At 53.6% G+C, this 25,556-nt stretch overlaps 8 protein-coding genes across 8 annotated transcripts; 4 read left to right on the forward strand and 4 right to left on the reverse strand.

Annotated features, from left to right (window-relative positions):
* Nucleotides 1-1,301: 1,301 nt before the first annotated feature.
* Nucleotides 1,302-5,286, reverse strand: CMQ_3403 (patched sphingolipid transporter; the record flags this gene model as incomplete). The annotated part of the gene is made up of 2 exons (XM_014319341.1): nt 1,302-4,904; nt 5,002-5,286. The coding sequence occupies 2 exons, from the start codon at nt 5,284-5,286 to the stop codon at nt 1,302-1,304; spliced, it is 3,888 nt and encodes a 1,295-aa protein (XP_014174816.1).
* A 629-nt stretch (nt 5,287-5,915) lies between these two features.
* Nucleotides 5,916-7,192, reverse strand: CMQ_3512 (smr domain containing protein; the record flags this gene model as incomplete). Its single annotated transcript, XM_014319450.1, has 2 exons — nt 5,916-7,070; nt 7,139-7,192. The coding sequence occupies 2 exons, from the start codon at nt 7,190-7,192 to the stop codon at nt 5,916-5,918; spliced, it is 1,209 nt and encodes a 402-aa protein (XP_014174925.1).
* Nucleotides 7,193-8,343: 1,151 nt separating this feature from the next.
* CMQ_3535 (amidotransferase) lies at nt 8,344-10,408 on the forward strand (the record flags this gene model as incomplete). The annotated part of the gene is made up of 3 exons (XM_014319473.1): nt 8,344-8,399; nt 8,523-8,600; nt 8,662-10,408. The coding sequence occupies 3 exons, from the start codon at nt 8,344-8,346 to the stop codon at nt 10,406-10,408; spliced, it is 1,881 nt and encodes a 626-aa protein (XP_014174948.1).
* A 3,282-nt stretch (nt 10,409-13,690) lies between these two features.
* CMQ_3428 (bicyclomycin resistance protein) lies at nt 13,691-15,602 on the forward strand (the record flags this gene model as incomplete). The annotated part of the gene is made up of 4 exons (XM_014319366.1): nt 13,691-14,126; nt 14,194-14,288; nt 14,350-15,266; nt 15,344-15,602. 4 exons carry the CDS (start codon nt 13,691-13,693, stop codon nt 15,600-15,602), a joined length of 1,707 nt encoding a protein of 568 aa, XP_014174841.1.
* A 1,415-nt stretch (nt 15,603-17,017) lies between these two features.
* Nucleotides 17,018-18,147, forward strand: CMQ_3760 (uncharacterized protein; the record flags this gene model as incomplete). The annotated part of the gene is made up of 2 exons (XM_014319698.1): nt 17,018-17,200; nt 17,257-18,147. The coding sequence occupies 2 exons, from the start codon at nt 17,018-17,020 to the stop codon at nt 18,145-18,147; spliced, it is 1,074 nt and encodes a 357-aa protein (XP_014175173.1).
* An 811-nt stretch (nt 18,148-18,958) lies between these two features.
* CMQ_3557 (WD repeat protein) lies at nt 18,959-20,312 on the reverse strand (the record flags this gene model as incomplete). The annotated part of the gene is made up of 2 exons (XM_014319495.1): nt 18,959-20,010; nt 20,087-20,312. 2 exons carry the CDS (start codon nt 20,310-20,312, stop codon nt 18,959-18,961), a joined length of 1,278 nt encoding a protein of 425 aa, XP_014174970.1.
* Nucleotides 20,313-20,835: 523 nt separating this feature from the next.
* Nucleotides 20,836-22,359, forward strand: CMQ_3626 (class 5 chitinase 1; the record flags this gene model as incomplete). Its single annotated transcript, XM_014319564.1, has 3 exons — nt 20,836-21,110; nt 21,183-21,888; nt 21,952-22,359. The coding sequence occupies 3 exons, from the start codon at nt 20,836-20,838 to the stop codon at nt 22,357-22,359; spliced, it is 1,389 nt and encodes a 462-aa protein (XP_014175039.1).
* A 539-nt stretch (nt 22,360-22,898) lies between these two features.
* CMQ_4102 (duf1680 domain containing protein) lies at nt 22,899-25,306 on the reverse strand (the record flags this gene model as incomplete). The annotated part of the gene is made up of 5 exons (XM_014320040.1): nt 22,899-23,780; nt 23,881-24,293; nt 24,345-24,729; nt 24,798-25,147; nt 25,219-25,306. The coding sequence occupies 5 exons, from the start codon at nt 25,304-25,306 to the stop codon at nt 22,899-22,901; spliced, it is 2,118 nt and encodes a 705-aa protein (XP_014175515.1).
* Between the last annotated feature and the right edge of the window lie 250 nt (nt 25,307-25,556).

Here is a 25,556-nt window from a genome sequence, read left to right on the forward strand (position 1 = left end):
CCAGCGAGCCCCTCACTCCTCTGTTCTACTTTTAGTTGCCCCATACTGACTATACCCCAACGGCTCTTTTTTAGCCCTCACTTTTGACGCCGGAAGACTTGGCAAAGACGCTGGAAGACTCATCCCATGCGTAAACGTTTGGCCGCAATTGCCACTGCCAGCAACTGATCGGCGAATCAGTGGATGTCAAGAATGCAGGACGTCCAGGTGGAGCTGAGATTCGACCGATGAAGCTGTTAGTGGAGAAGATCTCCGCAAACCCCTCATGCGGGGTTGGCCCTTCTCCAACTCGTTCGGCAGATGTAAACTCCATTCAGAGCTGCTGAAAACGCGACACGACTTTTCACTGGATGCATTTATCCACTTGTTGGTGGCATGTCAGCTTCTCGTATTATGATTCTGGAGTCGAGGAGCGAGTGCAGAGTTGCGGTCGTCAGCCAAAATACAAAAAATAATGCGAACTTACCGAGTATTGCAATTTCCATTGAAAACAGTTTGGGGAAGCGATGCTTCGGCATCATAGATCCGACATGTCCCACACTTTAAGGGGTTTCTGTCTGCTGACCAGCCTGCTACACTAAAGGAAAAGCCGGCTTTTCGCAAGGACTTCTGGAGCTGTTTTTACATATCTATATCTGGTGGTATCAATTGCAACATCCTTAGAGGTCGAAAAGTACTCGTAGAAAGAATAAGTCCAAGAGGCAAGGTCTTTGCAGGGAAGTTGCAACTCACGCCTTCCTGTCTCTTTGTGGGTTATTTTAGGATGGACGAATCGCTCTGTCGAGACTAAATATTACAACTGCAAAAAAAGGGGACACATAATTAACCCAAGAGCAAAAGACACGACTAATCGACGGTGGCCGCCTATTCCAGCAATGCCAGTACACAACACCTTGAAGCGCCATCGAGGTATGATATGGACGTACTCTCAAAAGTCTCTCTGGAACTTTTCCATGTATCAATCTAAAACAATCAAGACTTCAAACATCTGTTTCTGCGCCCTCATCGATCGGTGGCAAGCGATTGAAAATGGTGTGCAAAACTTGGTGTTGCCGTTTCTTCACTCGCCACCTCCCCTTTGCCTTCCTTGACTGCACGCTTTGAAATGGAGCCTTCGCTTGTATGAAAGCCCTGCCAGCTGCGTCTAAACCTTTGAAGAAACTGTCAAAGGCACGCATCGCCTCGTCAGTTGTCTGTTCCCTGCTTGTTGCTACATCGCGTGACTCGTACTAGGGCTGGATGTGCAACGATGACCGTTTCATGACTCGAACCACAACGCTCTTGACATGGCAGGGCTCTCTCTAAGTCCTGTCTTCATCGTCCGAGCTGTCTTCTGCTTCACGGACCCGGTTTGTGAGGTCGGCCGTCAGACCGCCCTCGTTCTCGGGATCCAGATATTCGCGGCCACCCAGCACGCTGAGCGCAACCGGAAGGAAGACAAGTGCATGCGGCGAGGCGAACAAGACGAGCGCCACCCAGACACGGAAGTAGTAGATCTCAAAGATTTTGCTTCTCGTGAATGCGAGCACACACACCCCCAGCAATTTTGTGAGGGTGATGCCTGAGAAGACGGAACCGCCGACATTCACCAGAGCTGCCCAAGCTCGCTGATCACGAGCACCTACGAACCGAGTTCGCGCGTTGTTCCGCAGAAGACTGGACGGGAACGTGAAGGAGCGTGCAATGTGAGCACAAAATTCCACCGAGATGCCAACACAGATGATCAGATTGACCAGAGACACCGCATTGAGAGAGACGCCCATCACAGCCATGGCACCAGTAATGTCGCAGATAGTCATGGCAACGGTCACAGCCACCACCAGTGCCGTTCTGAACGAGCCGAGCAGGACCCAGGAAACCAAGAAAATGATCCCCATCGCCGAGCCAAGAAGCGCTCCAGAGAGCGACACGATGGAGGCGTACTGGTCAAAGAAGACGTAGAACACGCTGTAAGGGAACACCTCCACGCCCGTGGACGCTGTGATGTCGGAAGCGATCCTTCGTGCAGACGCGTACGCTTCAATGAAGTCGCTCTGTGATCTCAGGGGCGAGTGCATTGTCCGGAAGTGGCTTGCTGGCACCGTATCCCGTTCAGAATCAACCACGATCGCTTGGCCGTATGAGGCCTGACCGCCAAGCGGGCATTCTTCGGTCGTCGGCGAGGCGAGGAACTTCTTCAGGTAGTGCACAAACTCTTCCCCCTCTGGCATGCCGAAGAGGCGTGCGTTCCAGGGCGGAGAGCGTTCGGCGAAGCAGGGCTTGCCATCTTCGACGCAACAGTCCTCAAAGTCCGGATTCAGCCAAAGGAAGAAGTCGTCAATCCAGCTGGCCGTGGGCGATGCAATGAACGACACATTCGTACGCTTGCGCTCTTGCTCAAGAATGCCGGTGAGAGAAGTGAGATCGCACGAGGGGAACCGCGAGCAGAGCTCCCTCTGGTAATATGTTTGCGTTGCATTCGTGCCTTTAGTAACAAAGTACACCGGCGGGCCCAAGTCGAGGTAGTCGTACAGGTCGTTGAAATAAGGGATAAGGTATGAGCCGTCAGGAATGGCGACGCGCTGGTCCAAACCGAGTTCGACAAAAGGCATCAGCGCTATGGCAGCCGCAAACAGCCCACCGAAAACAACAAAAACGACTGTCTTGACACCCTTCTTCAGGAGAGCCGGGGCATAACGCTGTCGAAGGAAGCGCTGTAGAATACTTTCGTGTGATATCTCATCGTTGCTGCGCCTGTTTGAATATTCGCCGTCAAATGTTCCATTGATGTGCACACGAGCCGACTTGACTGGTATGCAGAACAGTATATCGGCTCTGTTGTCCTCCACACGAAATTGGTTCAGTGCAAGAACAGAGACAAAACCGGTCACCTGTAGGATAGCGTTGATAAACACCGCACCCGCGGCGTAGATGGCAAAGTTGCGAACAGCGGGCATGCCCACAAAGGCACCAAGCGCAAACGAGACCGTTTCGGTAATGGCGGAGAAGAGGATGGATGGGCCTATCCGTCCAAGAGCAAGGGCAACTCGCCGTTCAATCTCCTCGTCACGATGGCTGACATTGACCCGCTCAAACTCATGCACGATCAAGAAGATGTTGTCGACGCCAACGGCGAGAACAATGAATGGGATGACGTCCACAATGATCAACGTTGCTTTTAGGCCAAACCAGGAGAAGAGGCCGATGGATGCCGTGATGGACATCACGACAATCAGGACGCCAATGAAACCAAGCCCAAACTTCGATTGCACCACAAAAACACCGAAGTGGTGGAACAGGTCGCTGAATGAGAGCGTTGTCGAGCCTAGTGCCAGAGACGCGTACAGGAACATAATAATGTAGCTGATGGCTACAATCTTGGCGTCAGTATTAGTGGACTTGTTGAGCTCCTCCTCTAGGCTGATTTCGGTGGAAAAAGAGAGGCGGAGGCCCCTGGATGTTGCTTCTTCTTGCACCTCAAGCAATTTGTTCTTCAATGCTCGCTCCCAGTCCATAGCCAGCTTGACCTCCGGGGTGCCTTCTTCGTAGTTGTTCACAACCCAGGTGACGGTGATTGCTGGTGCATCTGCTACATGTTCGACATCGGAGAAGCCCCCAAAGATGGCTTCGGGGTCCAAAGGCTGCCCGTATTCTGGGCGACACTCAACAGGGCTTTTCGCACAAGCCGTCAGGGTCTCTTTCCAGTACTTATCCAGGAGTGCAGTGTCGCTACCAAAGTAAGCAGACACAGACTGCAACACACAGGCCTTTCCTGTAGGCTTGAAGCATACATCGTCAAAGGTCATGCCGAATTCGGATCCCTTAATTTTCTCAATGCTCTTCTCCACATTCATCCACCAGAATAGAGCGTCGTAGCTCAAAACCGGACCGGGACCAGTTGGGAGCGTGTCATTGACAAGGAAAATCTTCTCGGCACGGTAAAAAGGCCCGAAGTTGGTGTCGAAAAAGGCTTTTTCTTGTGCAGCCGCTGATGAAGGGCTTACCCAAAGCTTCTCTGGGACCAACTCCAGCTCAAATCGAAGCCAGCCCAAGCTCAGGACCGTGGCTACCAATAGACTGGCGCCGATGCTGGTTCCAGGGAATCTTGCTGCCCAGTGGCCAAGCCTCCTGAACACCGCGTTGCACATTGTGTTCAGCTTGTAGCTCTGGGGCGGTTCTTCGATATCTGCGCCAGTGGTGCCACTTCCGTGAATGATCTGGTAGAGGAAAGCGCGCCGGTCATCGTCTTCTACGTCATCGTCCTCATCATGACCGCTGCGGGGATCGTGAAGAAGTGGCAACGCTTTGGTTCCGCCATTTGTGTACCAGAAGCGCAGTGCGATCCAAGCAAGTAGCACCGCAACGAAGACAGAGTAGACGAGAATTGAAGAGAAGGACAGGCATGGCAAGAGGCCGACATGGCAAGAACTAGCATTCTTAACCTCTGGAAGAGCAGGGCAGACACTGGGACAATCTGTGCAGGCGCAGCGGAAGCTAGGGTCCTCGTCGTTGCATTTCTTCGGTGTCATTTGGCGGGGTTTCATTTCTGGCTCTTCGTACTCGGCAGGGAAATTCATCTGGAACGGCGAGCCGCCGAGCCTCTTCTTGCCCAAAAACGCCAGTAGTTCGTGGTAATCTTTTGCTCCGCCCCCAATCAGGTCCATAGCTTTAGAGTTTGTTGGTCCGAATTTGACCTCCTTGCAGCTATCGTAGAAGCCGGTGCCGTACTCTTCCGATACAAGCTGGTCAAGCTCTGTAACCAATACTTTATCGTTTTTCTTGGCCGCATTGGTGACATTGATAAAGAGAGATTGGTCGGGCGAGCATGTGAAGGTGCAGAAGAGGTTGTAAAAGTTATCCTTGCAAGCTGGACACGACGAAATGAGCTGGTTGACGGTACCGAGGTTGTCTTTCAATGCGGCGACCTAGAAGAACATGCCAGTTAGATAACGAAACCCGAGTAGGACGAGCCGCATAGATGGGGAATGAGAAATCTTTCTTTCAGAGATGAGCATAGCGTACCTGAACATCGGTGCAGCAAATGGGGCCGGTGCTCCATTTCGCTCCGCACAAGCCAACCAGTTGCTGCCTCAGAGCTGCATCCGGCTCCTCGGCAAGACCATTGTCGACACAGGGAAGTTCCGGGCTGAACAGACTTTGCTTTCCGCACTGACCGCGGATCGCACATCGGCCGGCTTCATGCTTCGGTGTGTATTTTGTTTCTTCAGCTGCCACTTGGTCGAGACCGGCCAGCACGAGAAGCACAGCGCTGCCACCGGCCGTAATGAAACGGGATAGCCGCGCCATGATCCCGTGATGGGACGGGCGGGTAGAGTGAGGTAAGCTAGGCTCCCTTCAATTCCGGTCACTGCCAGTCGTTCGATCAAGCTTCCGAGCTTATCAGACAGTCGGAAATTCGGCTGCGAGCTTATCTCTGAACAGAGAAGGGTGGGAAATGCGTAGAATGAAAGGGAAGACAGCCGGGAAAGCTGGGATATGATTATGAGCGGTCAGTCTCCCAGATTCAAGGAGCGTTGGGCGGATCAGAAGTTGTTTTGTACCTGTCTGAGTTGGGCGGGTGGTAGAGTTTCGTAAGATCGGGCAAAGCAGCATGGACTGGACCTGCGTCATCAAGCTAACGTCCGTGCATAAAATAATCACGTGCAACCCTCCATATCTTACGATGCATATTCCGTACTCCGTACAAGCTTCTCGATACACCTTCCATTACGGAGTACAGAGTATATGAGCGAATTCACTATGCTAAACTAGACGTGTTATCTAAAAGAGAAAAAAGAGAAAGGTAAATAGAAAAAAACACGAAAATATCGCCCTACGCCTTGCTACATGGGAGATGCACAAAATAGACAAAAAGCTGGGCCAGCCAGAAAATCAACCTCCAGGCAGCCATCAGGCAGCCAACTCCACATCTCGACTCACTTCTTTCCAGTAACGAGATAATGGCCGATTCCGGGCTGGACCTTCCAACCAGCCCTCTCAAGCGCCGCTCCGACTTCTCCATACATACGGGAGAAACCTTTGGCGCTATGCACTCCAGAGCCAGTCACGACGCGCAGAGGCTCGTTCCGAGCCTTCTTTATCCGATGCTCGCCGAGCTTAACCCACCACTGCTGCGTGCGTTCAACGGCGATGCGAACACCGTCGTCGACAGTGACGTAATGGACATCGATGACGTCTGCAGAGCTCTGTTCCTCGACAAAGGCGTCGGCGGCCGCGCTCTGCCGCAGCCGCGCCACGGCTGCCTGTTCGCGACCGCGATCAGAGTACACTGCAGCCACCTGACGGAAAAGAGGGTCTGAACGACCTCGACGAGTTGCTGCCGATGCAGCCGCATAAGAAGCACCGGCTGCAGCCCACGATTTCTCGGCCATCGCCGCCTGGTCGACACAGTTGCCAGGCGTCATAGACACCTGGGGAGGGGCTGATTGTGTCGACGAGCGCTCAGCACACTCAGCTTGTTCGTTGACACTCAGGGGCGCAAGCTTGTAGTCCACCGACAGCCGTTGTCGCCCAGTCTCCTTCTCCTTTGTATGTGCCTTCTTCCGGCTTTTCTTGGCTGGAAATCCATCCAGCTGAAAGAAAGCGTCGATTCCCTTTAGCCGCTGGCCCGTCTCCTCCAGATGCTTGATGTTCAGGAGAATGTCTGACGCCCTCATGGCATCGCCCGCCGACTCCTTTAGGGCTCTTCTGATATCCGTGTCCTTCAGCATGGGGAAGATGCTCTTGAGGGTCGCTTCTGGAGTCGCTCCAGCGTCGGCTGTGTCTGGGAGAAGTTGATCTCTTGCTAACGGCTGAAAGTCATCCGCCATGGCCGACGCAGCAGTGCGCGGAGAGCCAATATCGTAGTCGGACGTAGCCCATGAACCGCTATTGGTTAGAGAAGGGGACTGTGCGCCTTCTATATTCGAACCACCTTCGGAGCCATAGTAGTTGCCGGTGTCAAAGCCGGAAGCTTCTTCGTCGCGCACATCTTTAGATATCTCGGCGAGCGCTTTGCGTGTTTCCTGGTAGCCCTGCTCTCGAAATATGAGTACGACAAGGGACTCATCCACCAAGGACCCAAATTCTGTCTTTGGACAAGTTAGTAGGATGTACACCTTCATGGTGGATGCCGAATTATGCAGGAGCAGGCGCATACGATTAGCTTGTCTAGGTCTTCTTCGTCGCCCCTTGGGGCCGATGCACTACCCATGGCCGAGGCAGCGCAATCTGGCGGCGGCCACCAGACGGAAAGTACGGCGTCTTTTGGTGATTATATTGGATGTATTGTGTGGTTTCTGTTCCATTTCCTTGTCTGTATGGAGCATGATAGTTGCTTGCCCAACATGCCCAACTCGTTGTGTAATCACAGGTGACCAAACGAAAAGTGAATACGGAGTACAAAACCCGATCTCTTGTTGAATTGCGTGCACAGGCCAGCCCCTCGCACAGGCCAGCCCCTCATGTATCACGTGATTATATACACATTTCGGGACTCCGTACGGAGTCTCTAGCCTCGATACGGAGCATGTACTCCGCATTCGAGACTGGGCAAAATTGATTGTTTCCTACATCAGCACTCCGTACGAAGTACACGCGAGTTATTTGGCTCATAGGCAGAATCCACGAAATCCTGAGCCTCGGCGATGTTTCTGTTTGTAGAGGCCCGGGGCGAAGTCCGAAAGTGGACAGTGGGTTTCGGCCCTGCATGACTGTTCCGGAAACAGCAATGCAGCAATTACTGAGACCTTATTGATGGGAACATAGCAAGCTGCGCTAACAGACGATAAGCTCTTTTGAGTCAAGCCTACGAATATAGCACTGGAGAATGACGGTTGCCTGTTGTGACGCTGGCTGCGGCCGATATCCCACTTGAGGCCTTTTCTCACCTGATTGTGAACCCCAGAGTCTCATATTTATGCGAGCGGAAGTTCGCGAGGCCAGGGATATACGAGTAGGCAGACGCAAACAGAACATTGGCTTTCAAGGCTATGCTCACATGGTACTTGACAGAATACCCGGGCAATGAGCCGCGGCCCCTGCGATGATTGTGTTACAGGTGGCGGGATCGGAAGGCGCGGACGTGTCCCAGTGAATCCACTCGAGGTCGTGAGATAGGTCGCCCCTGCCGTCACTGTCACGGGTCCACTCAAGCTCGAATAGTATTAATAAGAGCCGTGCTCGTACACGCACACCGTCTTGAGCCATTACATATATCCTTTTACTTTCTGCAAATTTTGGAAATCAGGCTTGGCAATATCTTGTCATATCCACAGTTGACCCCTCCATCTCTCTGCTCCCAGGTTGCACGTCGGCGGTAGACTCGCCGTACTTCTCTGTTGCGAAGCTGCCCAGGCTGCCTCGATGGACCCAAGCAGCAGAAAACGAGGCTATGTCAACTACCCTGAACCGCTCAAGGGGTAGGTGTTGGCATTTCCACAGCCATGGCTGCCCAGCCGTTCCAGACGGCCATCGCCGTGTGTCGCAACGACCCCGTTGGACTGCCGGTGAAGAAAGAGCCATGCTAACATGATTGTCGTCAGGCCTGATGTACCTTACCAAGATGATCGCAAGTCGAACCCCGCCATCCGGGGCTGGATTCTGGTCATTTGTGCCTACATGTGAGCATCCCACTGGGACCTGGAGAGCCATAGCTCACAGAGGCTGACTACTGGACAACAGAATGGAATATGTAGGATTTATTCGCCGTACGGTCTGGAAGAATGCCGGCTTCGCCACACTGCGCAATATTCGGCCGCAGATTGAGGACTACGAGCCATTCTTTGAGCCGGCCATTGTCCCGCTACCAGATGCTGTCGAGCCGACCGACAAGCCGCTAGATTTGACACTGCCAAGCTCTCTACCACCACCACCGGCTGAAAGGTACCCCGCGTCGAGGTACTATTCGTCAAATGATTACCACGAGCTCTACCTCTCCGGGAAGTTGACCCCAACTGCTGTGGCAGAAGCTCTGCTGCCTCTGATCCGACGGAACCAAGGCCAGAAGGGCCCGTACTCAATTGGCTGGTTTGACACAAAGGAAGATCTGGTTTTGCGGGCTGCGGAAGCATCGACTCTGCGGTATCGCAAGAAGCAGTCTCTTGGTCCTCTGGATGGCGTCCCGACGGCCGTCAAAGATGAGTATGACATGGAAGGGTACATGTCATGTCTCGGCTCTGTGAACGACTACACTGGCAGCTTCCTCGAAGACGGCACCTACACGACATGGTGCGTGCGCAAGCTGGAGGAGGCGGGCTGCATCATCCTGGGCAAGCTGCACATGGTCGAGTTTGGCCTTGACACTCCTGGAAATAACATCAACCACGGAACTCCACCAAACCCTTACAACGAGAGGTACTACACGGGCGGTAGCTCGTCAGGTGCCGGTTACGCTGTTGCCTCGGGCCTCATTCCCTTCGCGCTGGGCAGCGACGGTGGCGGCAGCGTGCGGATCCCGGCCTCCTTTTGCTCTGTGTACGGACTGAAGCCAACACACGGACGGATCTCTTTCAAGCCAGGACAGAACCACTGCATCACCTGCGCGTGCCTCGGTCCGCTGGCAGCTGATGTGCGCACACTCGCTACGGCTTACTCCGTCATTGGCCAGCCGCATCCGACGTCCGCCTTCCCACCTGTGCCTCCGCCATCCGTATTGCTTGACCGTCAGCGCCCAACTCTTCCGTCCTCCCTCTCGGCACCGTCTTCTCCGCGTGTTCTTGGCATCCCGAACGTGTGGATTGCGCAGGCTGTGCCGGCTGTCCAGGAGCTGTGCAACACATTTATTGAGTCTCTGGTTCGCGATCACGGCTACACTACAGTGCCCATCGAGATACCCCTCTTGGTTGAGGGCCAAAATGCCCACGCCTTGACCGTACTCACGGATGCGGCCACTCTTCTCCCGGAGTATGGAAACCTCACGCCGACAACGCGCATTCTGCTTTCATTGGGCCGAACAACGCCGGCGACAGACTACCTGCTGGCCCAGAAGCTCCGTCGCGCGCTTGTCCAGCATTTGTCCTATCTGTGGCACAAGCATCCCGGCATGATTATCATGACGCCAACAACGAGCTGTGCAGGCTGGCCGGTGCGCAGTCCCAGTGAATACAGTTACGGAGTAAGCGATGGTGACACCACAATTCGCAGCATGGAGTATGTTTGGCTGGCAAACTTCTGCGGTCTCCCATCAATCAGCATTCCAGCTGGTTATGTCGTGCCGGAAGGGCAGCCGGGTGCCGGAAACATTGCAGGCGCCAACGTCAGTGGGAAAGTGCCAGTTGGCATCATGGCCACGGGTGAATGGGCGACAGAGGCTGACTTGCTCCGCTTTGGCATGGATGCCGAGTCCGTTTCGGCTGAGCGCCGCGCGCGGCCGTCTATCTGGTACGATGTTGTGGCATCGGCTAAGCCCAAGAGTGCTATCACAATTTGAAACGAGGGAAGGATTCACACACGAGTGTCGGTGTGTGGCGTGTGGTGGGGTAGCAGGGAAACGCTGCAGTTGGCCCATGTATGTGCTGATTTATTAGCCTGCCAATTTATGCAGCAGGTTTACACTCCATAAAGAAATGGAAGGCATAGCAGAAAGTGACGTGATTTACACAGTGACCGTTGCATGGTATAGTGCCCCGCCCCTCTAGCGAGCTTATTGGTGCTGGCCAAATCTGTCTCATAACTGATGATGATCAGAATAGGCCCTGAGATCGTTCGCGACGAAATGCAGCGCCTTTGACGAACAGCCTGCACGGGTAAAAAAAACGGGCACAGGTTGCATTAGATACGATAGAGGGGCGGTGTGGCTCTTTTTTTCCGGCGAGATCATGATCACAGCCCAAATAAGGCCAGCGCTCATAGAGCCGGGGGAACAGTTGTGGCTGCGGCTGGTGGAACCAGTTTACGGCTAGGAAGCCCGCATTCGGACAGTGTGGATGGGATGTTGCCCTCCGTCTGGACGACTGTCTGGTATTTTTAACCGTTCAGTAACCTAATGCGGCGCCCATAGCGACTGTCCCGCAGAGAGTCTCCGCTCGGTTGCGTGGAGCCCGACATTGAAACGAGTCGAGGCCGTTTGTCTGGCTGGAAAAGAGGCCGTTGCGCAGCATACATAGTACGACGTAGTCCCGTTCTCTTGCTGCACAACACATTGTTGACGTGTCTGTCATGGTCCACAGTGGTAGGTATCGCTAAACTGCAGCAATGACAGTCTCAAAACGGAGCAGTCAGTGTTCTTGAAGTCGGGCTATCACAGGTGTGTCTAGATCAGCATGGATCGGCCTCTTTCTTTAATTCCACGAGGGATAATGGTTACGTCTGGTAAGCATAGATAGCCAGAGGGGGTCAATGAGCTCCTAATATGTGTTCAGTGTGGATATGAAGAACGAGACCAGCAAGACACAAAGAGCACATACCCAAGCTATCACAGGATATATATAGCGCTAGCATGTAGCATGAAGGTGCAGCCGTACGACATATCTAAGCACGGCGCCGTCCAGTCGACATAGTCATGACGGGGCAATGGCCGGCCGTTCGTTGATGGTTCCGCAAAAAGTCCAGCTTGTAGAAGAGGGACAGTTATGAAAACAGGTTGCACCGCCACAATGCCGCCCACCTCCTTGTGCTCTGTGAGCATCAGCGCTATGACACGGCAGCGGCTATCATTGCGCGTGCTTGCCTTTCCGCAGTGTTACTGTTGTGTGCGTTTGCGGCACTCTCTCGGTTACAGGTTGCATTTGCCTTATCCCGCCGCCCTCCTCCAGCGAAAAAATACAAGACCGTCTCGGCAGTTCTGCAATGTTACACCGAGGATGTTCTTTCGACCAGCATCAGCCTCAGCCTTTTCTGTCTTATCCGGTGTACACATAAAGGTCGGTACAAAGAGCTCCGAGCAGGCAAACATGCAAGCTACAATTTTCACAGCCTGCTTGAATGATCTTTATCTTACGATTGCCATAGATTCAAAGAGTACTTCTTCCTACACTAATCCAGTATAGGTCACATAAGGCAGTAGCTGCTCAAATTATTGTGTTTCTTAATGGTGTACGTCATCAATATCGATTATGCTTTACGTTTGTAGTAGCAAACGAAAGACATAGCTACATACGGAGTACTCTATACTATGAGATGTAGGTCATATGGCCCGCGTGTTCAGTCTATCAGAAGTACGGGTTTTTTGTAGAATAACCGAAGTAGAGAAGCGCCACTCAAAGCGGAGGAGATGAACATATCAAAGAAGTGCTTCCACGCCATCGCTGTAAAATGACCTCCTGAAGCTAGCACGTTAGTTACTTGTAGTTATAAGCTTCTTCTGTTTGGTAGCTCTCGGCTTTAGACTAAGGCTCACGTGTATTTGGCTACAAGCGCATCATAGCCAGTCAAACATCAGACGACGAGTACTCGCACTCGTACCGCTCTTGCGCCGGAGGTCGGAGATGTAGCAAGACCGAATTCCGATACCAAGAAATCGCATCGTCTTGGCTGCAGCAAGGTCCGAAAACGCAGCTGTCGCCCCGTTGTGTCTTACGCCGCAATCTCGCCGGGAGATAGCCCAAGTCTCACGGCCACTGGAGGAGCTGAAGATGCTGTGTACAGAACACACGAAATTTCCGACAAACGGAAACACAAGTCTCCTGTGTACATGTATATCCGAAGTATCACCACCCAGAAAGCAAATAGAAACCACCTGCGTACGAGCAGGATCAGCTTCGCCATCGACACTTAGCTGTGGGGATCTGCCATGTTCTAGGCGCTGTGGATAACGCTACAGGGTTCTTTTTTTATGCATCGGGATCCCCAACCCGCGTGGAGCAGTTTCCCGCTAGTGGAGCTTTACAGCGCGGGGTTTATGCTAAGCACAATTTTATGCATCGGAGTATGCTATTGCCGTCCGTTTTATGCACAAGATCAGGGCGCGTGCCATGTCGATGTCAGCCAGTGTCTTCACGAGCCGGATGGCCTCACCGTGCTGCCATGCAATAGCCGCCACAGCGGATTTGCCTATTCGAAAGACTGGTAGCCGGTACCTGTAGACCGTATGCTCGCAGTAATTCACAGCTCGCCGACTGCCGGTACCGGTCTATGCCTCTCATGATAAACGTGGACGGAAAGTGTAACATCATTTGCCTCTCTTATTCCCTGGGCCGCCAAGTAATGAGGTAGGAAAAGGGGGATAGTAGCCGTGTAATAAATAGTCGACTGTTCAGAGTGGCGTTCTCTCCCTCTCTTCTCTCGCTGCTGTTGCTGCCCATCCCCGCTCCTGCCACGGCGCATTTGTCAACTCGCTCCTTCCCCCATTTTCGCTTTTTGCTTAAGTTGGGCAATTTTCGTCCTCCCATTATTTTATAGTTTGACCATTCTTGACCTCTTTGTTTCTGGCTTTCCAAGAAATTGCGCTGCCATATGACACCAGGCCTAAAGGCTAAGAAAGTGCCGGAAGAGCTTCCATAGCCAACAACAAGCACAAGCAGGTCACTGTACGCCACTGCAGCGCCAACAGATCTACCAGCGGTTTGGTAGCGCTCGATGTAAGTGACGGCTGTCAATATCACTGGAAATGGAAACAAATCACAGCCTCTTTTGAGGTGAAACCACAGTTCTGGGATTTTGTATGTCCTGGAGCCATAGCTCTGACGTGACCTACACTTGTATATGTTTTTATGTGTCGATACTGACATGTAACTTCTTTGGTTTGTTTCTCTTTACAGAACCGACTAGTACCATGACTCTCGACGGGAAAATGCAAGCAAAACGACCTTCCGATACTGAAACCGACGATGAGGTGCCCTTGGAACGTCAGCGCAGCGTCGAGCAGGCCGCCGATGAGGGTCACGACGCCGACATCCCATCCAGCATCGGCTACGTCTTGGACGAGCGTGGGGAGGAGAAGCTGCGCAAGTCCCTTGCTGAGCAGAGACGCAACTCTCTGGCACGCCGCACCAGCCATGGCACAGAAGACCGTGCCGTCGCTGACGTGGAGAAGGGCAATGCCAACGATGGCGCAAAGGGTGATGCTGATGCGCCCGAAGACGAGGCCAACGTCGTTTGGTGGGATGGACCTGACGACCCCGAAAACCCATATAACTGGCCGACCTGGTACAAGAGTCTACTGTGCGGACTGATCAGTGCGGTGACGTTTGTCACGCCGCTGGCATCCTGTAAGAAAATTGCCGTAATCCCTTTTTGATACGCCGGTCAGAACACTGACTGTCCAAATCTATTCAGCCATCTTTGCGCCTGGCGTGCCCGAGCTCATGGCGGAATTCCACGAGGACAGCACCTTATTGGCTTCCTTTGTCGTGTCCGTCTACATTTTGGGTGTATGTTTAGAGGCCCTCTCTACATTCTCTGTTTCCTCTGCCCAGCTTACATATTTTACAGTTTGCCTTTGGCCCTCTGCTGATCGCCCCTCTGTCCGAGATCTATGGCCGCAACATTGTTTACCACGTATGCAACGTTGGCTTCATTGCTTTTGTCGTTGGCTGTGCCCGGGCACCTACGCTCGACGCGCTCATCGTCTTCCGTTTCTTCAGCGGCATCTTTGGCTCATGCCCCATCACCAACGGGGGCGGCTCCATCGCCGACATGGTTGCCCAGGAAAAACGTGGTCTTGCCATGGCCTTTTTCTCTGTTGGTCCGCTGATGGGTCCGATCATAGGTCCTGTTGCCGGTGGTTTCCTGGCCAGTGCTAAGGGCTGGCGCTGGGTCTTCTGGCTGATTGTGATCATCGCCGGCTTCCTCAGCCTTGTCTCCGTTTCTATCATGCGTGAGACCTACGCTCCCATCCTGTTGCAGCGCAAGGTAGCGCGCCTGCGCCGCGAGACTGGAAACGATTTGTTGCGTAGCCGTCTGGATATCGGCCTCAGTACCAGGGACTATTTCACCCGTGGCATAGGTCGGCCCATCAAAATGCTGACCTTTTCACCCGTCGTGCAGGTTTGCGCCATCTACATGGCCATCGTCTACGGCTATCTGTATCTCATGTTTACATCAATCACCCAAGTATTCGAGGAGACATACGGCTTCTCCACCAACATGGTCGGCCTTGTCTATCTGGGACTCGGCGTTGGCTCTATGGGCGGCATGATCTACTTCAGCGCCATCTCTGACCGTTACATCAAAAGCCAGTCCCTTAAGGAAGGCCAGGGCATGAAACCCGAGTATCGTCTGAAGCCGCTTCCTGTGGGTGCTATCTTGCTTCCCATTGGCTTCTTCATCTACGGCTGGACGGCCGAGTACCACAAGCACTGGATCGCGCCTATCATTGGAATGGTTGTCATTGGCTTTGGAAACCTGGTGTATGTTCTTCCTTCTTCCTTTGTCCACTTGCTTCTGTCTGCTGTATCTTGTGCTGACTAGCATTTCTTTCTTCCAGTATCTTTATGGCCCTACAGCTGTATCTGGTAGATGCCTTCAACATCTATGCTGCATCTGCGCTGGCAGCAAACACCGTTGCCCGGTCTTTTGTCGGTGGCGTGCTACCACTTGCCGGTCTAAGTATGTACGCTAAACTTGGCCTTGGTTGGGGCAATAGCTTACTGGCCTTCATCGCGCTGGCCCTGGTCCCGATACCCTTTTTGATCATAAAACACGGCGAGTATCTGAGGAAGAGGTTTGAGTTGAAGAATCTGTGAGGCGGAGACGAATGAACAGTGCTGTTTAGCTGTGCGATTTAATAGGGGCCACATTTTGATGGTTGGTATCCGTGCACAATCCGGCGACGTCGATCATCAGAAGGCTTTCATTTATACATTTTCTTAGTTTCCCTTTCCATGTTTTCTTTTTTGATCTGGCATTGGAGTATGTCTTCGTAGAAATATACAGAGTAAAAGGTATCTGGAAACGTGGCAGCTTTGACTAGATGTGGGATAATTCAGCTTGCGCAGTAAAAGTAGGATGTCAATTAGGTTGTTAATCATTTTAGCGTAAAAGAGCCTAAATGTGAAATCACAGTGATGTTGAACCTCTGGTTTTTAACGCAGCCAACCAGCATGCTTTATCGTTTTTCGTATTCCGTGCTATGCGTTCAACGTCATCTTCCTTTTCTTCCACATTGGTTCTCCTCTTTTATGTAGATCCCTTGGTTTTGCCAAGGTCTTTCGCAACATCAATGTTTGGGTAACGGCAATCAGTCTCGTGTGTGTCTCAGCTTTTGTTTGATCGCAGATCACGATTCCCCGTGACATTGATTTCCTTTCTGGACCTCATAGCAAAAACGACCTTTACTTTGGTTGCTGACGGTTGGGTAATACTAAATAGGATAAACCCAATTCACTTCAACCCGGCGATTCACCGGACTCTCCGTACATCCTATTTTGGCCAGGGGAATAGCGTACTCTTGGATGAAGAGCAAGCCTAATACCAGAATCACGGTCACGGTGCTTTTTACAGTTGCTAGAACCATCTTGCATCATGCCGATAGGAAGCTCTAGGACCAATCATTCGTTCTTCTAGGGGTTCTGTTTTGATGGTCCATGCTTGTCTGCCGATCTGCAGTCTCATCAGTTGTCCTTCTCCGCCTCGCTTGCTATGTAGATCGTGGCCCTGCATCTTTCGACTCCATCTCGGTCCATGGATAGCCGTCGTACTATGTGCTGTTCAAGGCTCGGGATGCGACAGCTTGCGTTTTGCCGTTGCACCGTCGTCCTTTCTCTCAACCTGTTCCTCGTCCTAATACGGGGCTGTACGACGTATGATCGACGGGGTGGTTGTTCGTTAAAGAACGGCACCCCTGCAGCTGCCAACTTTTGCAGGATCCGGCATTCCGAGTTTCCATAACGATTCAAGACTAGATATAAATTCGCGTTCGTCGCCGTGGTTGTTCTCGCTCTTCCTTTATGTACACTAAGCAACGAGCCTTTTTTTCTCTGTCGTTTTCATTTTATTCACTCTCTAACGAGGTTCTGTGAACTTCATTCTCTTCGTTGTTACATTTATCGTACACCTTAACCTTCTTTTCCTTGTACCGCAAGCTCGGTCTTTTTTCTCTGTTTTTCCCCATAAAAGTACAGGCTATTCAATACCTGTCGCTTACTTGAAATAGCTCGCTATGTCTTCCAAGATTCTCTTTCTCTCTGCTCTTGTAGCCTTTGTCGAAGCCCGGTTTGGCCAGGAGCAGGTTCCTGTTGCCGCCATATCGGCCCTCACCAACCGCGGCAAAGCTGGCGATGCTGGAACGCTCTCCGGACAGGTTCCGGGCGTCCTCCTAGCTGGTGCCAATGCCTGTGCAAAGGTAAACTCATTTTTGTCTCACCATGGCTGCTGATAAGAGCTGACTCCTGATTGCAGCTCACACTTGCCGACAATATCGTTTCCACGCTTGGAAGTACTTCTGACGTCTTATCCGCTGCTGCCGGACTCGTTGCTGCCGAGAAAAATTTCAATCCTTTTGTCGTGTCTGTGCCTTCGTTGTGCTCAGATCCCACCCTGCCGACCACAGCTGCTCTGCGTGGCATTGTGCCTTTGGTGGACCCATCAGTTGGCGGTGCTGATACCGAGAACGCAAAGTCGAAAACGTCGCTGACGACGCCGTTTAGTGCTGATGGCAAAAGTGTCGCCGATGTTGCTTCTGCCAACGGCTTCACAAACTTTACTTCCCAGGGCACCGACGGTTCGACGTCCAGTGCATCCTCAGCAACTGCCCCATCGAACGTGGGCAGCAGCGGATCATCCTCATCGTCGACGGCTGCATCTGCGGCCACCAATTCATCATCTTCTGCAACGGCTTCTTCGGCGTCTTCGTCTTCGACATCTATCTCCTCTTCTGTTGCATCTTCCAATTCCAGCAGCACTGGAGCTACCGTAAACGGCGTCCAGCAATCGTCAATCTCCGGACTGGACTTTGGCCTCTGCGTTCCGACAATGAAGTTCGAGGCAGGTCTCAATGGCCGTAAAGATACCGAATCTACCTTCCAGGCGATCGACTCGCTCGTCAACAAGGGCCAGCAGGAGGCTCTGAACCCCAACATTATTACGAACCGGATTTGTGACCAGCTGACCAACGTGTGCAATGCCAACCAGGCTGCCAAAGATGCGTGCGCGGCTGCGAAGACGAAAATCTCGTCGCTTGGTACCAAGGATGTGACCACAGCCGATGCCTGGAATACGGCATTGGGATTTGCCGGAACCAACACCAACCCAGATAACGCGCCTCAGACTGGATTGGTGGGCCACTCATAGGAAGTCTATGAGAGCAAAATGTTTTCTGGAGTGCTGGAAATGCATTCTGTGATCAGCAGCTGATGAAATTGTGCTGTGTCAGGCTGGGTGGTATCAAAGCTTTCTGCCGGTCTATCTATTTATTTGTCAATGATTGAAAACTGATAGGCCTTCGTCACGTACAACCTGAGATTAAACGGTGCATTAGACAATACATCATAACAAGCCAGCTTGAGAAGCATGTACACCCACGCCGGTGATTATCTCTGAAATATGATAACGTTACCAACAATCCACGCCATAAGATCCAGAGGAGCTTTCCGAGCAATGTAGGGAATGCAGCCGGCGTATTACCCGCATGCTTGATCTATGTGTTATAATATTGGCTTGTGGTCAGTGGCACTCCGGCTCGGCTCTGGGTCACCCAAACGGGAGAAGCAGTGGATGTGAGCACTTTCCGGTCATCATACTGTCGTTGGCGATGATGGACGCACTGCCATGGACAGAAATGCAGATATCTCTCTCGAGATTACCCTACCTTGGCGACTGGCCATACTTTTGAGCACTGACGCGATATGGGAGATCGTCCGCCAAGCGCACTGCTCCAACCGTGGCATGCGTCTCGATACTTTCAACGAGTTTGGGCAAGTTCCATTGACTTTTGTACAGTCGTTACTTCGTATAAAGGATGAGAATAGGCCGATGGATCAAAGAAAGGGTATCATTATTATATGCCATTCGTGCTATTTTCCCTTGTATGACTACCGATACTAGTATCAGAGAAGATGTTCTTTTCAATCAAGTTCTCGGATGTCTGCCTGCATTTCACCCTTTAGTCCAGCCCTGGGAATGAGACCCGCGGCTTCTGCGGCTCCTTGCCCCTGCCCTTGCGCCTCTTCTTCTTGGACTTGCGCTTCCGTCTGCCTTCTTTGTCACTGTCGCTGTCGCTATCATCATCATCGTCGCTACCGGCAGCGGAGGCGGCCCGCTTCTTGCCCTTGGCGCCGCCATCATCGTTATCGCTGTCGTCACCGTCATCGCTGTCGTCATCGTCGGCGTTCGCCTTGCCACCGGCGACGTCGCTGTTCTCCTGCCAGATGCCGATCGAGCGTCCACCGGCACTGACGAGACGACCGAGACAGTCAACACCGACGGCAACGACGCTCTCAATCTCGTCATGGCGCAGAACCTGCTCCACGCGGCGGGCGTGCAGGTCGACGATGCTGACGCTGCCGTCGCCGGCACCAACGACTACGGTCTGGCCATTGCCCCATGATGCCTCATCGGGAACACGCACAATGGCATCGAGGCTCTCGCTCTCGTTGCGGCCACGACCACCGGCGACGTAGACGCGCTCCTGCTGGTCGTCCCACGAGCCCTTGTCCCACAGCGTCAGCACGCCGTTCTCGGTGCCGACAGCGACGACAGCATTGCCACGCAGTGTCCGGGGACCCAGTCCCGAGGGGATCAGGGTTGAACACAGCAGCTCCGAGTCTTGCTCTTCAGAACGGGTGACAATGCCATGGCGAAGGTCCGTGATCGCCAGTGTGCCTGCACCCGTGCTGACCCACTGCTTGGAAAAGCCCGAAGTGCTCTCGGCCGACGGCGGCAGCGGCGTGATGGACGTCACGTAGTCGTCGTGCGGCTTGTGTGAACGAGCCGGTTTCGGGGTCACAGCGCCGCCGCTTTGCTGCCGCAGATCAAAAATGTAGAGAAACCCATCGTCGGTGCCGAGTAGCAGCGTCTGCGGCGACAGAACGTGCATGATGGCCGGTAGATCGAGCGCGCCGTCGTGCCGCGGTGGCAGCTGGAACTTGGACAGCACCTTGCCGCTGTGAGGATCGAAATGCTTCACGATGGCGTCGGCACCAGCAGAGTAAACGGCTGGAAAGCAGCAAAGAGTTGTCAGCTCGCAGGGTTCCCGTCCTCCCAACCCCTCTATCGACCAAGCACTACTCACACTGGCCATCCAGTCCATAGGCCAAGCTGCGACAGCTTCCCTTGTGTCGCTTTGTGGTCCATATCGGTTTGACGAGGCCCTGCTCGCTGCTGTCATCGTCGGATGGAAGGCGGTAGCACTCGACGCGGCCGTTGGAAAGGCCGATGGTCAGCAACGGCTCGGTGGGATGCAGCACCTGGTGGAAGACATCCGCCGAGAGTGGGAGCATGCAAAGATTCTCCAACATCGTTGCGCAGTGTCAGCCGGGTTCGCACGGGAGTGTCGCAGTGCAGTCGGATTGATGTGATTTTTTTTTTCAGTTTCAAAAGCGTATTTCCAGGAAGAAAAATCATGCTAGGGCGGTTTCTATTCGCCAATGCACCTGCGCGTGGCGTTGCCGCGAGCTGTCTCAGCGATCAGTACGCTAGCGATTAGCGTGTTGTTGGTGGCACGTCTGCATTGCCGGGGAAGTGCTAACGAGAGCTACACAGCTGTCTGACGGGTACACACCCGTTTTGTGTGCCCCTTTATTTTTCGAGGTAGGACCGAAACATGCGACACTCCTCATCCAACGAGAAGGGAAAGCACAGCTACTCGACAAAGATCAGGAGGACTGCGGGTTTTTCGTCTTCTTCTGCGACCTCTGTTCGCTCCCTCTCTTTGCCTGTCCTCAGCACTTCCCCCTCGAATTTGCGCCACCTCGCCATAATCCGATTTGTCAGGCAGGCCCCAAAAAAGACAGCTAACATAATAATATCGACCCGCCGAGAATGTCTTATGAGGCCGACGAACATGAGGCCGAGCATGACACTGACGATTTTGACACCGACGATCACGATACTCACGATACTGACGAGCATGAGACTGACGAGCATGAAACTGACGAGCACAAACTTGACGAGCCGTTGCAACGCAAACAGAGCGCGTTAAATCGTATCGCAAAAATGTCAGCGTTTTTGCTGTTCGCCGTTTTGGCCACCGCTTTGCTCTTTGTCAGTGCTAAGCAGGAGCAAGAACCTATGCGCAACCTTGTATACTGGACCGGGTAGGATATGTGCTGTCCTAGGACCCTTTTTCTGTCGGCCAGACGCTGACGCGCCGGCATCGATCTTCACAGGCAGCACCAGGACGTGCCCTCTGGACTTCCGGAGATGGATTATGTCTCGCACGTGGCTCTGGCCTTTATGCAGTCAAGCCTGTTCAACGAGTTCGACGGCGTGAAGCGTACGGAGTGGCCGCTCTTCACCACTGTAGGCCAGGCCCGCGCACGCTTTGCTCCAGGCACCAAAGTCCTCGTCGCCATCGGCGGGTGGGGCGAAACGGCTGCATTTTCTATCGCAGCACGGTCCGAGCAGTCACGAAAGCGGTTTGCGCGCAACGTTGCCGCCATGGTAACAGCCACTGACGCTGACGGAGTGGACATTGACTGGGAGTATCCAGGAGGCAATGGCGAGGACTACAAACAGATCACAAATGACGAGAAGGCGTGGGAGATCTATGCATATCCGCTCCTCCTGGCCGAGATCCGGTCAGCCCTGGGCCGGGACAAGATCATCTCGGCAGCGGTCCCGGGAAAGCCAGAAGACATGCTCGCATTCACGCGCCTGACAGTACCTCGCATTATGAACAGCGTCGACTTTCTCAATGTCATGACGTACGACCTGATGAACCGGCGCAACACCGTGACCACGCACCATGCGGGCGTCGAAAATAGTTTGGCGGCCATTGATGCCTACATTGCGGCCGGTGCTTCACCTCAGCGGCTAAATCTGGGGTTTGCCTACTATGTGAAATACTTCAAGACCGAGCACGATGATTGCCAGGTAAGCGATTCCCGAACTCACCCGCCTATATGTAACAGAATTTGATGTGCTGAAAAATGATAGGAAATGGTAAACCAAGGGAAGGCACCGATCGGCTGCCGAACTCTGTTGATGGAAGATCCAGGAACTGGCAAGGACATGGGCCGGGCTGGTGCGTTTTCGTGGGACGATGCTGTTCCGTCGAGAGTGAAGAGCTCTTATAACCGGGCGATGAAGGAAGGAGTGTACGACGAGGTGCACGGCGGTCATTACTACTGGGATAGTAAGGAAGACCTCTGGTGGACATTTGAGACGCCTCTGTCGATTGCCACAAAAAAGTTTCCGCTCGTCGTAATGAACAGGCGACTGGGTGGCGTTTTTGCGTGGGGCGTGGGCGAAGATGCCCCGTTGTACCGGCATTTCAAGACGTTGAGCCATGTGATGGAGTTGATCAGAAGCGGCGAGGGGAAAGCTTTGTCGGACGAGCTATGAATATGCTAGCAGATGCATGGCATGTGGATTTTGAACCGAGACGGGTTCCAAAACGATCATGATGGCATGAGCAACGAATTGTGTTGATCGAGGGTGCCAAGTATGTAGATGATATTGCGACTATGGGGCAACGGGCTTTGGCGAACGACCTCAGATGTAAGCTATTCTGCATGATAATGTCTCAAGGCGAACACAGTAGCCGTTTATTCCACAACTATGTGTATACTCGTGACTACAACGTAAATGTGCAGCGAGCCCTACACGTTTGATCAGCTACGAAAGATTAAACACTATCGTAATGACTGAGGGCAACAAGAAAAAAAAACTCTCTCGCCGGGAATTGAACCCGGGTCCCGGGCGTGACAAGCCCGTATACTGACCACTATACTACAAGAGATTGGAATTGTTTTGATATGAAAAATTGGCCGCGGCTGCGGTCTAGTTCGAAAGGCAATTCGGTCGGCATAAAATTCAGGCTGCAACAATCAAGACGACATATTGTTTTCGCGACAATTGGCGGAGCCCAGCGGATGTAAAAGCTACTTCAACTCGATTTTCGGCAGTACCATCACTGGAAAGTCGGCCATGTGCAGCTTGGCGCTCCCGTAGGGCACGAAGCGCGCACTGAACGGCACAGCGCCGGCCACCGGTTCCGGGATTGTGGGCGGTGCAGCGGGTGAGTCGTATTCGAGCGGCCATTCGATCTCGACGGCAGCGACGCACAGCTCAACGGGCGGAGCGCCGAGCGTCCAGACGGGGTTGGCCAAGTCGCCGGCCACCGGATGCTGGATGACACGAACCTGCGACGGGTCGATGGCGATGCTCCACGAACTCGTCGGCTCTAGCACGTGGTCGTGCGTGTGGTCGTGAACGGTGGATCCAGGAAGCAGCTGGTCTGCATGGCGATAGTGACGGGGCGGTCCGGAGGTGGTGGTGTGGTCGATGGCGAGGCTATAGAGCAGCGGACCGTAGTAGAGGGCGGCGGTGTGGTTTGCGCGACGGACGATGCGCAGCTGCGTGGCGAGCTCGACGGTGAAGACAGCGGTACCACTACCTCCCGGAACAGACAGTCGGTGGAGGCCTGGGTAGGGTGAGAAGAGACTTTGTATCGTCTCAGTCTTGTGGCCATCAGTTCCCCATCTTCGGTGTTGTATCCGGACAGTGCTCTTCGATGCATCGGCCCAGGTCGGGATGCGAACGTAGAGAAAAAAGGGCGCCGAAGCTGTCACAGTGTACGTCAGGTCCAGTGCAAAAGGATAGTGCGTGTCGACGCGGACGGAGACGTGGGTGCCGTCATCGAGGGTGGTGTTGACGAGCGCGGCGACCAGGAAGACGTGGGCGAGGCCACCGTCCTGCGTGCGCACAAAGGCATTGGCGAGGAACTTGGGGTATGCTTGCGGATGGTTGACGGTGCAGCAGGGCTGTGAGTAAGGAAGGTTAGTTTTGTCTTTCTGCTTTCTTTTCTTTCTTTTCTTTCTTTTCTTTTTATTTCCCTTCCGTTCTCGTCACCCTAACACTCACATAATCAGGCTCCAGGCCAAACACGTTACCATATGTGTTGACATCGGTCCACAGACCCGCGCCTTCGGTCAGGTTTCTCGCCCAGGGCTGGTTCTCCTGCTGGACATACTGGTGCGACCACCAATCGGGTGAGATGGAAGCCGGGAGTGCGTTGAAGGCAGCCTGCTCGGCCCAGTCGGCCACGTCGTTGTCGCCCATCTGCTGGTAGATCCAAGCGGTCGAGAACATCATCTCGGCGGCCGTGCACAGCTCGGCCCCGTGGCTGGGGTTCAGATTCGTGATGATCTCGTCGGCCACGATGGAGCCGGCCAGTGATCGATGGTAGCGGCTTAGCAGGTTGAGAGCCGTGCGAGTCTGCTCTTTCAGGGCCTCGTCTCCGGTCATGCGATATATGGACAGAGGATATCGAAGGCCTGGAGGTCAGTGGGGCAACAGCAAACGGGACTGAGATGGCACAGACGCACCCTGAGCCATGTTCACGCCGTGGGTAAAGACCCAGCTGAGATTATAGGGGCTGTCGTTGTCCAGCACGGCTGGAAAGGCGGTTTCGACCCAGAACTGGCGCCAGTCGGCGCCCCAGAGCTCGCCGCCAGCCACCATGAGCTCCATGGTCTCCCACAGGCGCTGCTGCTGCTGGTGATCGTGGGAGTGCTGCTCGTATAGCCACTGCAGCGGGATGTGCATCTCGTGCGTGCGGGCGACGCCGAAGCCGGCCGTGTCAAAGACGTCGTCGTCGTGCACGATCAGGCCGGTATAGTTGTCCTGCAACATGCTGTGGGCCAGAACGACGTAGCGATGCATGGCCTCGACGATACGGTCTGTCTGTGCCGGATCGGCGTCTGCGTATTGCTGTTTGTGTCCGTGTCAGCAGTTGTGTCGGCGATCGATCGCGCCAGACGTGTCATGTCCTGTCCTACCATTAGCCCCAGCAGCAGCAGGCAGCGGGCCCAGAGACCACGGGTCTGGTGCGTGGTCTCGAAGCCGAGCCAGCCGTCGGGCTGCTGGTGGTCGAGCACGTAGTCGAGGTACTGGCGAACCTGAGTGCGGATCCGAGCCGCAGCTGTATTGCCGTCGTCGTCCTCCAGGCTGAAGGCCAATGGCACGAGCCCATTGAACCAGTACGGAGACGCCTCGTTCAACACGGAATACTCGGAACTGCCGCCAAGCCACTGCGAGTCGTTTACGAAGCGGTAAAAGTCCAACATGCGGCCGGCCAGGCCGTCAGCCTCGAGCTGCAGCTGGTCCCGGATCCATCCGCGCGGTTTGACTGTGCCCAAAGCGAGTGGTCGGTACAAGGCTTTCACGACTATAGAAATGGTTCAGTGGGCCACCAGAGACGCGAAAGCGCAGAGGCGAGCAAGCATACATTCTCGATGGGTCCCGTGTCGGTAAATCCCGAGAGGTTGCTGCTGATAGGACGCCTCATCGTATGGGCTTGCAACAGGTGCAGCTGCCAGAAGGATGACAGCCAGATAACAATATATGCGGACACGCATCGTAGCAGTAGGCAAACAAAGGACTGTGACTATTGCGACATATGTTGTCTGCTCGACAGGTACTCTGTAGAATTGGGTTGTAGAGGTAGGTAACCCCACCAGGAAACCCACCAAATATACGGAGTACATGAGATAAAAAGCATCCTGTCACTTATCACTTACAGGCACTGCCGATCTTTG

Source organism: Grosmannia clavigera, assembly GCF_000143105.1.
Source record: "Grosmannia clavigera kw1407 unplaced genomic scaffold GCSC_113, whole genome shotgun sequence".
NCBI classification, from domain to species: domain Eukaryota; kingdom Fungi; phylum Ascomycota; class Sordariomycetes; order Ophiostomatales; family Ophiostomataceae; genus Leptographium; species Leptographium clavigerum.